The sequence below is a fragment of the Pimephales promelas genome, chromosome 16, assembly GCF_988280905.1.
Source record: "Pimephales promelas chromosome 16, fPimPro1.hap1.1, whole genome shotgun sequence".
Classification (NCBI taxonomy): domain Eukaryota; kingdom Metazoa; phylum Chordata; class Actinopteri; order Cypriniformes; family Leuciscidae; genus Pimephales; species Pimephales promelas.
In genome coordinates this window covers 860,001-873,437 of record NC_142784.1, presented here as the reverse complement: position 1 = coordinate 873,437, position 13,437 = coordinate 860,001, and the positions used below count along the sequence as shown (strand labels likewise).

General features: G+C 43.8%; 2 protein-coding genes across 3 annotated transcripts in view; one reads left to right on the top strand and one right to left on the bottom strand.

Moving 5' to 3' along the window:
* The window catches only part of lxn (latexin), a 13,410-nt gene extending 10,564 nt beyond the window's left edge, over positions 1-2,846 (top strand). For both annotated transcript variants that reach the window (XM_089120834.1, XM_089120833.1), the window contains 4 exons: positions 1,520-1,703; positions 1,839-1,975; positions 2,093-2,155; positions 2,232-2,846. In XM_089120834.1, the coding sequence (XP_088976960.1) occupies positions 1,520-1,703; positions 1,839-1,975; positions 2,093-2,155; positions 2,232-2,348 (501 nt within the window). In that variant the 3' untranslated portion in view covers positions 2,349-2,846. The remainder of the gene's footprint in view (positions 1-1,519; positions 1,704-1,838; positions 1,976-2,092; positions 2,156-2,231) is intronic.
* gfm1 (G elongation factor, mitochondrial 1) overlaps positions 1-13,437 on the bottom strand; it is a 22,214-nt gene extending 8,777 nt beyond the window's left edge. Inside the window, exons 1-13 of the mRNA XM_039654084.2 lie at positions 13,235-13,437; positions 12,581-12,733; positions 11,134-11,266; positions 10,786-10,990; positions 10,507-10,623; positions 10,252-10,402; positions 9,344-9,498; positions 9,179-9,263; positions 5,463-5,600; positions 5,040-5,141; positions 4,874-4,930; positions 4,647-4,784; positions 2,955-3,037 (exon numbers count right to left, since the gene is read on the bottom strand). Of these exons, the coding sequence (XP_039510018.2) occupies positions 2,955-3,037; positions 4,647-4,784; positions 4,874-4,930; positions 5,040-5,141; positions 5,463-5,600; positions 9,179-9,263; positions 9,344-9,498; positions 10,252-10,402; positions 10,507-10,623; positions 10,786-10,990; positions 11,134-11,266; positions 12,581-12,733; positions 13,235-13,309 (1,592 nt within the window). The 5' untranslated portion in view covers positions 13,310-13,437. The remainder of the gene's footprint in view (positions 1-2,954; positions 3,038-4,646; positions 4,785-4,873; positions 4,931-5,039; positions 5,142-5,462; positions 5,601-9,178; positions 9,264-9,343; positions 9,499-10,251; positions 10,403-10,506; positions 10,624-10,785; positions 10,991-11,133; positions 11,267-12,580; positions 12,734-13,234) is intronic.

The window sequence follows — 13,437 nt, the reverse complement described above, 5'->3', positions numbered from 1 at the left end:
TCCACGTGAATTCAGTGCGCCTTGCAATTTTGAAAAATCACCGCAACTTTTTTGCAACTTTGACGAATCATCGCGCCGCGGTCTCCTGCAAAGCGTCGTCATACGTCAGCAAACTCACTTGTTTTGTTCAGAAGACGCAGCAGATGTGGACTGCCAACGTCTCACATTTAGGCTACCTACAAAAATAACAGAAAAGGCCAATGTTGCCAACTTAGTCTTTGTCGCTATATTTAGTGATATAAAAAAGCGACTAGAGACAAAACTAGCGGCTTTTTGGACAAACCTCAGTAACCAAATGTTGCCTGCGAGCGCGAGGTTTGCTTTCTCCCTGCCGTCACACCTCTCTCTGCGAACGGCTGCAGTAGAGGAGCAGCACGGCAGCTGACAGACGCCAATGACCAGTGTTGTTTCCACGGACTTATCACTTATCTGCTTCTCTTTTGTTTTATATTTAAAGAATTGAGTTTGATCATTTTATTTTCCTTTCTTTTCTTGTGTTTATCACTTGTAATAGGCTACTCACTATCACAGTGCATTAGTTCACCCAGTTCCCGAACTCTCTCAATTCAGAAAATTTTACACATAAAAAATAGCTAGCCGACTCGTTCGTCTGACAAAAAAAAATTAAGCTTTATTGGATATGCGGCTATATTATATTATATTAGCTATATTAAAATACATTATCAAACATTTTGGTTTTTCCACCATTTAACTTTAGTGGCTATTCCTAAAACTGTATTTTGCACTTTATTAGTATTGGCATCTTTCAACATAAATGCTGCTTAATGTTTGTGAGGTTCTGCACATTGACTTTTTTGCAGGTGCAGATCTTGTTTAAAAAAAAAAAGAAGCTTAGTTTGTTAGGTTTTGCTGTGTCTTTAAATCGTTTGTTTTGCCTTTTATGGTTACTAATGGTTAGTTAGTTTGTTCGTGTGTTACAAAGTGTGTGACTTTGTCTCTTAAGTCAATTCTGGACTACAATAGAGCAGATGCAGATGATGAACAGTGTTTTCTGTGGGACATAATAAGTCCCTTTGGGGTGGACTTTGGACTTTTCTCTCTTAGTAAACCTATAACATGCACAAAAAAATATAACAATAAAGGAAAGGGGAAAAGCCAAAAAGCATAATATGGGCATTTTAAGTAAAAATCTATCTATCTTTGCCGTTTTAACCTATAAAAACATGCAGAAGAACTTTGCAACTTTTATCGCAACTTTTTAAAAAAGCGGCCGCAACATCAGGCATTTTAGGCCGCAACAATCACAAAAAAGGCCCGCGAAATCCTGGAGGGACTGCATTGTAATGATTTTCAGTGTTAAACAGTTGTGCTGCTTCATATTTCATGTTGTATGAATAGAATGCTCAAAAAAACAGCATTTAATACACTTTTGTAACCTTACAAGTGTCTTTATAATGAAAAAAGGTCTCGCCGACCCCAAGCTTTTGAACGCATGTGATGGAGTGAAGCCCTGGTTTTCCATCATGACACGTTTCTTGTGTGTGTGTGTGTGTGTCAGGGCTCAGTGCTGCGCTGCTCAGCGGACGTGTTGTTCCCCCGGACGGAGACGCGCACACACACTCCCCCGGAGGTGCATCTGCGCTGTGAGGATCTGACACAAATCAGCAGCTCGCCGGAGGAACTCGCTTTCTACCAGAAACACACACCGCCTCACAGCGCCGTCTCCGCGCATGACCTGCCGGGTGTGTGTGACACACACTAACACACCAGCACTACCAGTCAAACGTTTGGGATCAGAAAGATGTTTAATGTTGTTAAGAGAAGTCTCTTCTGAACTCTCTCTCTCTCTGTGTGTGTGTGTGTGTGTGTGTGTGCAGACAGCTATGGGAACATCAGTCAGGACATGCAGCCGTTCTGGCATCTGGCTCGTGTGGCGGCGTCCTTCATCATGCTGAGAGAGTCCAGCGAGAACACCGAGTATAACCTGGCACAGGTGGCCAACCTCACACAGCAGGTCAGAGCTACACACACACACACACACACACACACACTGCTCTTGGACTTTGACTGAATACCCCTGCTTTAACGTGTTGTAAGTGATTGCCTCAAGTAATTTCATCCTCTATCGTAGGAGACGAGTGAGAAGCAGCTGATGCTGAGGTACCACGTTCTCCTTCATGACATCGTCTCGCAGGTGAGGAACACACATCATTAAAGCAGAGTCTCGGACAGAGGACGAGTGTGTGTTAATATCATGATCTGTTGTGCAGGAGATCATCCACTGGAAGCTGTTATGCTCCTGGTCTCCTGAGGGGGGCGTGAGAGTGCTGGAGACCGAGTGGCTTCCCAAGTGCCCTCATGAAACCGGCCCGCCAACAGCAGACTGAGCACACACACACACACACACACACACACTGTCTGATCACGCATCAACACTAATAAACAGAGAGAAACACCGCTGGCTGCAGTTCATTCCTCTGATTCTGACCGCACGGCTGGACACATGCAAACATATGCCATATTTTAAATTAGATATTGTATATTTCCTGTGTTCAATTCAAGTCGGTTAAAGTTTTATACGTTTTTTTTAAAGGTTAAAGTTTTATACGTGTTTTTTTTAACGCAAATTGGATTAAAAAAAACGTATTCAGTTAATGTTTACTTTTTCAAATGATTTTGGTTAAACTACTACTATGTTTCCTTTTAACGGTTAATTCTACATTTAAGTGCAGAGTGATATTCATTAACAACATGTACTTACTTTCCACTGCTAGGGCTGTCAAAATGGCTGAAAAGCTCAATCCGAATCTTTACTTGACAGCGCTAGTCAGTACAGTAGATGTATGTAACGTGTGTAACCACTGTAAAATAAAGAGTTACGATGACTTTGGCTTGAGTTGAGGATAAGGTCTGTGTTCAGGATCAGATCTTCATCCGTCAGATGACATGAATATGATTTCTTCATGTGTGATGTGTGTAAGTGCAGGACTTACGGCACAGCGCTGGTCACCGTCTCTCTGAAGGCCACCTTCGGCTTCCCCATCACACACGGACAGTTATACTCCCTCTCCATCCTCTAGAACACACACAAGGCGCGTTTCCATTACAGATTTGCACAAAACTTTTGCGATATTTTACAAATTTCGATAAAAAACTATTGCGAAATGACGGTGTTTCCATTAACCGATGTTATGCAAAATCAACGGACTTTGGTAGGTTTATAACTTATTTCACAGCCATGCACCGCACTAGACATTATTATTATTATTATTATTATTATTATTATTAATGGAAGGAGACGTGATGTGTTAACCAAGCATTGAGTTCCTGGTGTTTCTCCCTTATTTCTGCTTCGATGTCTTGATGGCATTTCTTTGAGGTTTAGAGAGGCTATTCCTGTGATTATCGTTTCTTTTTTATATGAATTTAATAAAGAACTCTATCTCGTATTGTGTCCAAACGGTCGTTGCAAAAAGAAAAATGAACGGTTGTTGTATTTTTAAAACGCAAAGTTAAACACCATCATTTTAGTTTGACCACACCAATGCTGCGCTATATAGGCTACATCTCAATGAATTTTCAGATATTTGTTTATGACTTTTTGCTCCCTTTAAAACATTTAAAATATTCACAAATTAATATGGGGAAAAAAATGTAGATTTTACTGGTTTTCTAAGGCCAAATTAGAACATGGATAGCCTATTTATGATATTTTTTCCCGCAGTGCTTTATTATTATAAATGCGTCTGAAAAAATAACGAGCTAAAAACATAATCTCCGGATGCACCTTTAGAGAGAACGGCACCTTTCATACGGATTACATAATCAGAAGATATTAGCTTACGATTCGAATTTGTTCTTTTTAAAGTGGACATTTAAAACTTAGTCTATAAAGGCTATTGGTTCAGTTCTCGCGCTCCAGTTCACGAAGATCATAAAGCGCGCCTGATTGTTTTATGTTATTTTACAAAAGAAAAACATTTTCTTGTTATTGTGACATTACGCAAATAAAAGTAGTTGCGAATAATGTATTATTATTTTCTGTATAACCAGAAATGCTAGAGTATTTTAAGTTGATTCCACTGTTGATGGGAAAATGAAAGTGTTCACGACGCGCCCACGCCTGTCTGCCATCCAGTGCTCCAAACTCCGCACACACTCTTGGATATATTGGTCAAAATCGAGTGTTTATTTGTGATAATCTTAGCTTATTATTGTCCAACCTGTACATGAATGAGATGTGACGAATTGCTTTGTTCATTTTTTGGATAAAAAAGCCTCTTCTACATGTAGCCTAATAAATGTTATAATAGGCTAATGATGATAATTATTATTATTATTATTTCCGGACACGGACCTAAAACACACTCCGTCTTCTAAGTCAGGTGACTGTAAATGCGCAAAATCCGTTTCCATTGCAGTTTTGCGAAAAAATCCTTTTTCGAATTGCCTGGAAAACCTCCTCATGCGAGCGTAAAAACTTTTTTGCGATAAACAGGAGTTTTTGCGAAACTGACGTGTTTCCATTGAGCGTATTTTCATTTCGCAATTTCAATTTGCGCAAATTGAAGGGTAATGGAAACGCAGCTACAGTTATATTCCCTCTCCATCCTTTAGAACACACACACACACACACACACACACGAGTAGATCTCCAGCTGCAGCTCAAAGGTGTGTGTGTGTACCTGCGAGTAGATCTCCAGATGCAGCTCCCCCATGCCGGAGATGATGGTCTCTTTGCTCTCGGTGTCGTAGTGAACTCTAAACGTGGGGTCTTCCCTGGTGAAGCGGTTGATCCCCTTGGAGAACTTGTCTGTGTCGTTCTAGAAGACAGAAGAGGAAGCCGATCACACACTCTTATAGATGAGGACAGAGAGAGAGCGGGCGAGCGAGGGCTTCAGTGGTCCTGTACCTTGTTGGCGGGTCGTATGGCCATGGAGATCACAGCCTCAGGAACATGGATGGACTCCTGGAACACACATTATTCCTCACATTATTACACAGATGTTGTGTTCGCGTGTTCGGGATCCCTGTGTTTCTGAGCAGGTTTAGGGTGATATTCTCGTTTGATGACGTACCATGGAGAGGTTGGCATTAGTGCGGGCAGTGAATGTGTCTCCGCTGGCACAGTCGATGCCAAACAGCGCACAGATGTCTCCAGCAAACACCATCTCTACGTCCTGAACAACACAAGAAACACAACCACACACTCTTCATCTGAAGAACAGTCTGTATCACTGCACATGTGCAGTCCTTTCAGTTTCGGTTTTCAATCTGATCAAGAGTTTACGTTCTCACGATCGGATTAGAAAAGGAATGAACCACCCCTTTCAATCCGATCAAAATCTCATTGGGATCGAGCTCAATCGGTGTTTACATGAAGGCTTTTCAGTCTGATTGAGCTGTTAATTCGATTACTAATGGATTATTTGATTGCATGTAAATGTAGTGAGTGAGAGAGAAGAAATGAACAGTCTCACTGAGAGAGAAACATGTCTCACCTCCATCTGGTCTGCGTGGAGTCGCACGAGTCTCTGAACTCTCACCCTCTTCCCCGTGCGGGTGTTATAGATGTACTCGGTCTTCCTCAGACAACCCTGATATACACGCACGTACGTCAGCTGACCGAATCGCCCCGCCTAAGGAAAAGGAAACACAGGTTAACACAGGGAAACAGGTGAAACACAGGGAAACACAGGTGAAACACAGGTGAAACACAGGTGAAACACAGGTTAACACAGGGGAAACAGTTGAAACACAGGGGAAACAAGTGAAACACAGGTGAATAATAGGTGAAACACAGGTTAACACAGGGAAAACACAGGTTAACATAGGGGAAACAGTTGAAACACAGGGGAAACAAGTGAAACACAGGTGAATAATAGGTGAAACACAGGTTAACACAGGGGTCACCATAAAGTAAACACAGGTTAACACAGGGAAACAGGTGAAACACGGGTTAACACAGGGGAACATGTGAAACACAGGTTAACACAGGAAACACAGGTTAACACAGGTTAACACAGGGAAACAGGTGAAACACAGGTTAACACAGGGAAAACATACGGGAAACACAGGTTAACACAGGGAAACAGGTGAAACACAGGTTAACACAGGGAAAACACACGGGAAACACAGGTTAACACAGGGGAAACAGTTGAAACACAGGTTAACACAGGGAAAACACAGGTGAAACACAGGTTAACACAGGTGAAACAGTTGAAACACAGGTTAACACAGGGGAAACACAGGTTAACACAGGGGAAACACAGGTTAACACAGGGGAAACAGTTGAAACACAGGTTAACACAGGTGAAACACAGGTTAACACAGGGGAAACAGTTGAAACACAGGTTAACACAGGGAAAACACACGGGAAACACAGGTTAACACAGGGGAAACACAGGTGAAACACAGGTTAACACAGGGGAAACAGTTGAAACACAGGTTAACACAGGGAAAACACAGGTGAAACACAGGTTAACACAGGTTAACACAGGGGAAACAGTTGAAACACAGGTTAACACAGGGAAAACACACGGGAAACACAGGTTAACACAGGGGAAACACAGGTTAACACAGGGGAAACACAGGTTAACACAGGGGAAACAGTTGAAACACAGGTTAACACAGGGAAAACACACGGGAAACACAGGTTAACACAGGGGAAACACAGGTGAAACACAGGTGAAACACAGGGAAAACACAGGTTAACACAGGGGAAACAGTTGAAACACAGGTTAACACAGGGAAAACACACGGGAAACACAGGTTAACACAGGGGAAACACAGGTGAAACACAGGTTAACACAGGGGAAACAGTTGAAACACAGGTTAACACAGGGAAAACACAGGTGAAACACAGGTTAACACAGGTTAACACAGGGGAAACAGTTGAAACACAGGTTAACACAGGGAAAACACACGGGAAACACAGGTTAACACAGGGGAAACACAGGTTAACACAGGGGAAACACAGGTTAACACAGGGGAAACAGTTGAAACACAGGTTAACACAGGGAAAACACACGGGAAACACAGGTTAACACAGGGGAAACACAGGTGAAACACAGGTGAAACACAGGGAAAACACAGGTTAACACAGGGGAAACAGTTGAAACACAGGTTAACACAGGGAAAACACACGGGAAACACAGGTTAACACAGGTTAACACAGGGGAAACACAGGTTAACACAGGGGAAACAGTTGAAACACAGGTTAACACAGGGAAAACACACGGGAAACACAGGTTAACACAGGGGAAACACAGGTGAAACACAGGTTAACACAGGTTAACACAGGGGAAACAGTTGAAACACAGGTTAACACAGGGAAAACACACGGGAAACACAGGTTAACACAGGGGAAACACAGGTGAAACACAGGTTAACACAGGGGAAACACAGGTTAACACAGGGAAAACACACGGGAAACACAGGTTAACACAGGGGAAACACAGGTTAACACAGGGGAAACAGTTGAAACACAGGTTAACACAGGGAAAACACACGGGAAACACAGGTTAACACAGGGGAAACACAGGTGAAACACAGGTGAAACACAGGTTAACACAGGTTAACACAGGGGAAACAGTTGAAACACAGGTTAACACAGGGAAAACACACGGGAAACAGGTTAACACAGGTTAACACAGGGGAAACACAGGTTAACACAGGGGAAACACAGGTTAACACAGGGGAAACAGTTGAAACACAGGTTAACACAGGTTAACACAGGGGAAACAGTTGAAACACAGGTTAACACAGGGAAAACACAGGTGAAACACAGGTTAACACAGGTTAACACAGGGGAAACAGTTGAAACACAGGTTAACACAGGGAAAACACACGGGAAACACAGGTTAACACAGGGGAAACACAGGTGAAACACAGGTGAAACACAGGTTAACACAGGTTAACACAGGGAAAACACAGGTTAACACAGGGGAAACAGTTGAAACACAGGTTAACACAGGTTAACACAGGGGAAACAGTTGAAACACAGGTTAACACAGGGAAAACACACGGGAAACACAGGTGAAACACAGGTTAACACAGGGGAAACAGTTGAAACACAGGTTAACACAGGGAAAACACACGGGAAACACAGGTTAACACAGGTTAACACAGGGGAAACACAGGGGAAACAGTTGAAACACAGGTTAACACAGGGAAAACACAGGTGAAACACAGGTTAACACAGGGAAAACACAGGTTAACACAGGGAAAACACAGGTGAAACACAGGTTAACACAGGGAAAACACAGGTGAAACACAGGTTAACACAGGGAAAACACAGGTGAAACACAGGTTAACACAGGGAAAACACAGGTTAACACAGGGGAAACAGTTGAAACACAGGTTAACACAGGGAAAACACAGGTGAAACACAGGTGAAACACAGGTTAACACAGGGAAAACACAGGTGAAACACAGGTTAACACAGGGAAAACACAGGTTAACACAGGGGAAACAGTTGAAACACAGGTTAACACAGGGAAAACACAGGTGAAACACAGGTGAAACACAGGTTAACACAGGGGAAACACAGGTTAACACAGGGGAAACAGTTGAAACACAGGGGAAACAAGTGAAACACAGGTGAATAATAGGTGAAACACAGGTTAACACAGGGGTCACCATAAGGTAAACACAGGTTAACACAGGGAAACAGGTGAAACACGGGTTAACACAGGGGAACATGTGAAACACAGGTGAATAATAGGTGAAACACAGGTTAACACAGGGGTCACCATAAGGTAAACACAGGTGAAACACGGGTCAACACAGGGGAAACAGAAGTTAAACACAGGGGAAACAAGTGAAACACAGGTGAATAATAGGTGAAACACAGGTTAACCGGTCACCATAAGGTAACACAGGTGAAACACGGGTCAACACAGAGTAAACACAATTTAAACACAGGGGAAACACACTAAACATAGTGAAATACCGAGGAAATACAGGTTAAACAGGGTAAACAGGTTAAACACACTTAAAACACAGGTTTAACACAGGTACACGATGCAGCTCACAGGTTCAACACAGGTTCAACACAGTTTAAAATGCAGGTTAAACACAGGTTTAAAGCAGGTTTAGCACACTTTAAAACATAGGTTTAACACACAGGTTAAACGCAGGTTTAGCGCACTTTAAAACACAGGTTCATCACAGGTACACTATGCGGCTCACACATGACTTGACTTCAGAAGTTCACCTCGAGTTTGAAGGCCAGGCCGACGAAGGGTTGAGTGTCATCTCTTGTTGGATCCATCAGAATCTTTGAGCCCTCATGAGCATCCCTGTAAACGACACACACACATGAACTGACCTGTAACTCTGTCTATCGTGTGTTTCAGTGAGCTGCAGCTCCAGCACTCACTCCTGATTGAGGATGGCGTAGTTGCTGACTTCAGTGGGGTTGGGCAGATACTCCAGCACAGCGTCTAACAGGGGTTGAACTCCTTTGTTCTTCAGCGCACTACCCACTAGCACAGGGGTGAACACACGCTTGATCGTCGCCCTGCGCACGGCCGCCTGAAACATCAGCATACACACACTTTCAGACCCCGACATACACAGCAGGACTACAGATCGTGTACAAACTCAGGTATAGGAACCTCAAATCATCCAATCAACTGTGCCGCTGAGATACTGAGATATAGTGTCACTTACGAAGTTCAATCTCAGATGAGGATGCTGGGTAACACTTTATGTCCTTGTTACACACATTAAACATACTTACTACAGTAGTGGTGCAATGGATCATATAAATTTAAGAATATTATATACACATACTGTGTGTGTACTTCTCATTTATTACTTAAAGCTCACTTGAAGTACGTTGACAACAAATTTAAAAAAAACTACAAGCCTAACTGATAAAGTTCAAAGATTATTAAAGACAAGGGAACAGTCAGCTATAAAATAAGAACAAATACACAAATTACAAGCACACATGAAACTAAATAAGGTCTACCGGTAATAGTCAGGTACAGAAATGAATAAATAAGCCTAAATGTAAAATAACACTATTTGTTCACTGTAGACATTAAATAAAGTTCCATCTTTGTTAAAGCTGTATTTGTTGTTTTTATTAACATTAATGACACACACGACAGCAGGAATATTAGGCTGCTGTCACTTTAAGACCGAATAATCTGACAAACATCCGATTTCTTTCTCAACTGTTCACTCATGACATAACCGATAGAATTATACTGTACTTAAACCGTACAATTACTTGTTAATTACACATTAAAGTAAAGTGTGTGTAGGAAGCAGACAGACCTTGAGGTCGTCCACAGAGGGAACTCTCTCCTCCAGAAACATCTCTCCGAGCGTCTCGTCGGCGTTGGCCACACACTCCACCAGCTCCTGTCTGCGGTCGGACGCCTCGGACCGCATCTCCGCCGGGATCTCGGCAAAGCGGATGCTCTGGCTTCGGTCAAACGAGACACACACACACACACACACACACACGACGATGATGATGAGAAACCATGTGATCGGCTCACGCTACACAACACCAAACTCATGCTCTACCCGAAGGGGCCGTCGAAGTAGACGCTGCGCTCCTCGATCAGATCCACGATGCCTTGCAGATTTCCCTCCAGCCCGATGGGGATGTTGACAAACGCTGCATTTTGATTCAGTTTCGTCCTGCAGGACAAAATAAAACCACCTGATTGTCTCAAACAGACTATTCAAATGTGGAGCGTCTCATTGGCTGCAGGATCAGCTGAGCCAATCAGCTGTGAAGGACCATCACCTGAGCTGCAGCATGACCTGTGACCTCTGACGGCCTGCGTGAGAGCGCCTCACCTGAGCTGCTGCAGCGCTCGGCCCGGATTGGCCCCCTGCCGGTCCAGCTTGTTGATGAAGGTGAGGAAGGGCACGCTGTAGCGCTTCATCTGCCGGTTCACAGTCATGGTCTGACACTGCACGCCCCCGACCGCACACAGCACCAGCACTGCCCCGTCCAGCACACGCAGGGACCGCTCCACCTCGATGGTGAAGTCCACGTGACCTGGACAACACACACACCAAACGCTATCACCACCACCACCCTACGGCGGGCAACGCTGTCCAAACACCAGACAATTAGCGTGGCATTTAGTCTACAGGAGTTCTGGCTGGTGTCCGCCGGCAGGAGCGAGTGTGTGGTCTCACCTGGCGTGTCGATGATGTTGATGTTGTGGCGTCTCCACATGGTGAAGGTGGCGGCGGACTGGATCGTGATTCCTCTCTGTCTCTCCAGCTCCATCGAGTCCATGATCGCCCCCACTCCATCCTTCCCTCGCACCTGACGGAGACACGAGATGAAGACGTTACAGGAGCAGGTCCTCTGGAGAACCCCGTCAGAGCGCTCTGAGCTGCGGTTAAAGGAGCAGTTCACTTTTGAAAAAACTTTTGCTGATAATTTACTCACCCCCATGTCATCCAAGATGTCCATGTCTTTCTTTCTTCAGTCGAAAAGAAATTAAGGTTTTTGATGAAAACATTCCAGGATTTTCTCCATATAATGGACTTCAATGGGGTCCAAACGGTTCAAGGTCCAAAAGACAGTTAATAACAGTTTCAGATGCAGCTTCACGACACCAGACGATGAATAAGGGTCTTATCATGCGAAACAATCGATTATTTCAAAACTTATTCCAAAAATGTAACTTTTCTAAGGACAAATGCTAGCCTTGCTCTATTCTGTGAGGCGCGTTTGTAACGTCACATAATACGTAATTACGTTCAAAAGGTCACGGGCGACGTAGCCGGAAGTACAGAATCAAAATCGTCCGACATCGTTGTTTTCCCTTTTAATTCCTTTTTTTGTAAACGGCGTTTGAGTTAGTTTTCACGTTCAACCTATGCGTTCAACTTGTAAACACTCTGACTCTGTACTTCCGGCTACGTCGCCCGTGACCTTTTGAACGTAATTACGTATTACGTGACGTTACAAACGCGCCTCACAGAATAGAGCAAGGCTAGCATTTGTCCTTAGAAAAGTTACATTTTTGGAATAAGCTTTGAAATAAGCGATCGTTTCGCATGATAAGACCCTTATTCATCGTCTGGTGTCGTTTAAAGACATTTGAAGCTGCATCTGAAACTGTTATTAACTGTCTTTTGGACCTTGAACCGTTTGGTTCCCATTGAAGTCCATTATATGGAGAAAATCCTGGAATGTTTTCATCAAAAACCTTAATTTCTTTTCGACTGAGGAAAGAAAGACATGGACATCTTGGATGACATGGGGGTGAGTAAATTATCAGCAAAAGTTTTTTCAAAAGTGAACTAATCCTTTAAAGAGTGTGTAAGAGCTGTGGTCGGGTCCAACACGGAGAACAGCAGCGTCAAACCCGGTCAGTGTGTGTAGCTACAGTACGGGTTACTGCTAGCATTTGTTCCCTCTCCTTCTGTTATTGGTGCGTTTCTCCCCTCTTGTGTAAAGGCTCCGCCCTCTTCTGGACAGAGGCGGAGCTGCAGCTCATTAGCATTTAAAGGGACACACACACCAACACACTCATTAAGCGGCAACTTTGATGAGCTATAATAAATGATGTCACAGACTCATTCTGGAGACCCATAGATGTGTAGTCCATCTGTGTGTTTGCTAGCGTACCTCGTGCATCTCGGCGATCCGGCCGGTGTAGTACAGCACGCGCTCCGTCAGGGTGGTCTTCCCCGAGTCGATGTGCGCAGAGATGCCGATGTTTCGGATCAGCTCGTTCGGCGTGAACCCAGTCGAGCACGAGCGACAGCAGCGGACCGACACCTGACACACACACAACCACAGCGGATCAACACTTGAGACACACACATGATCAGAGAGACAAACACACACACATGATCAGAGAGACAAACATACACACACAACAGCAGCGGATAAACACTTGAGACACACACACACACATGATCAGAGACACACAAACATACACACAAGTCGATAGCACAAGTCTATCTGATGTGATGTTTACATATGTATTTTTAAGAGTGTTTGCTCATCTGCAATACGTCTATAGGACGTCTCCTGTCAGATGTCAAATAGACGTTTAGAAGATGTCCTTAAGATGTAATAATTAAGAATGCATGTTAAACTGACATCTTCTAAACGTCTATTTGACATCTGACAGGAGACGTCCTATAGACGTATTGAGCAAACACTGTTAAAAATACATACAGACGTGTGCTATCTGGGACATGATCAGAGACACACACACAAATGAGACAGACAGGTAACATGCAGCTGAATAAGAGTGTGTTCACACACACGCACCTGTTTGACCGTGTCGTGCCCGGGCCTGAGCGGGTGCAGTCGAGTTAAAGCTGTGGCTGCTCTCAGAAGCCGCATTTTGATTTACAGTAGATGTGTGTGTGTAAGTAGTGTGTGTTTACTCTGGTGTCACACACACATGAGCTCAAAGTCACGCCGACCGGCTGCTTGTGAAACAGCTTACTTCCGGTTCTACGGTGAGCCGA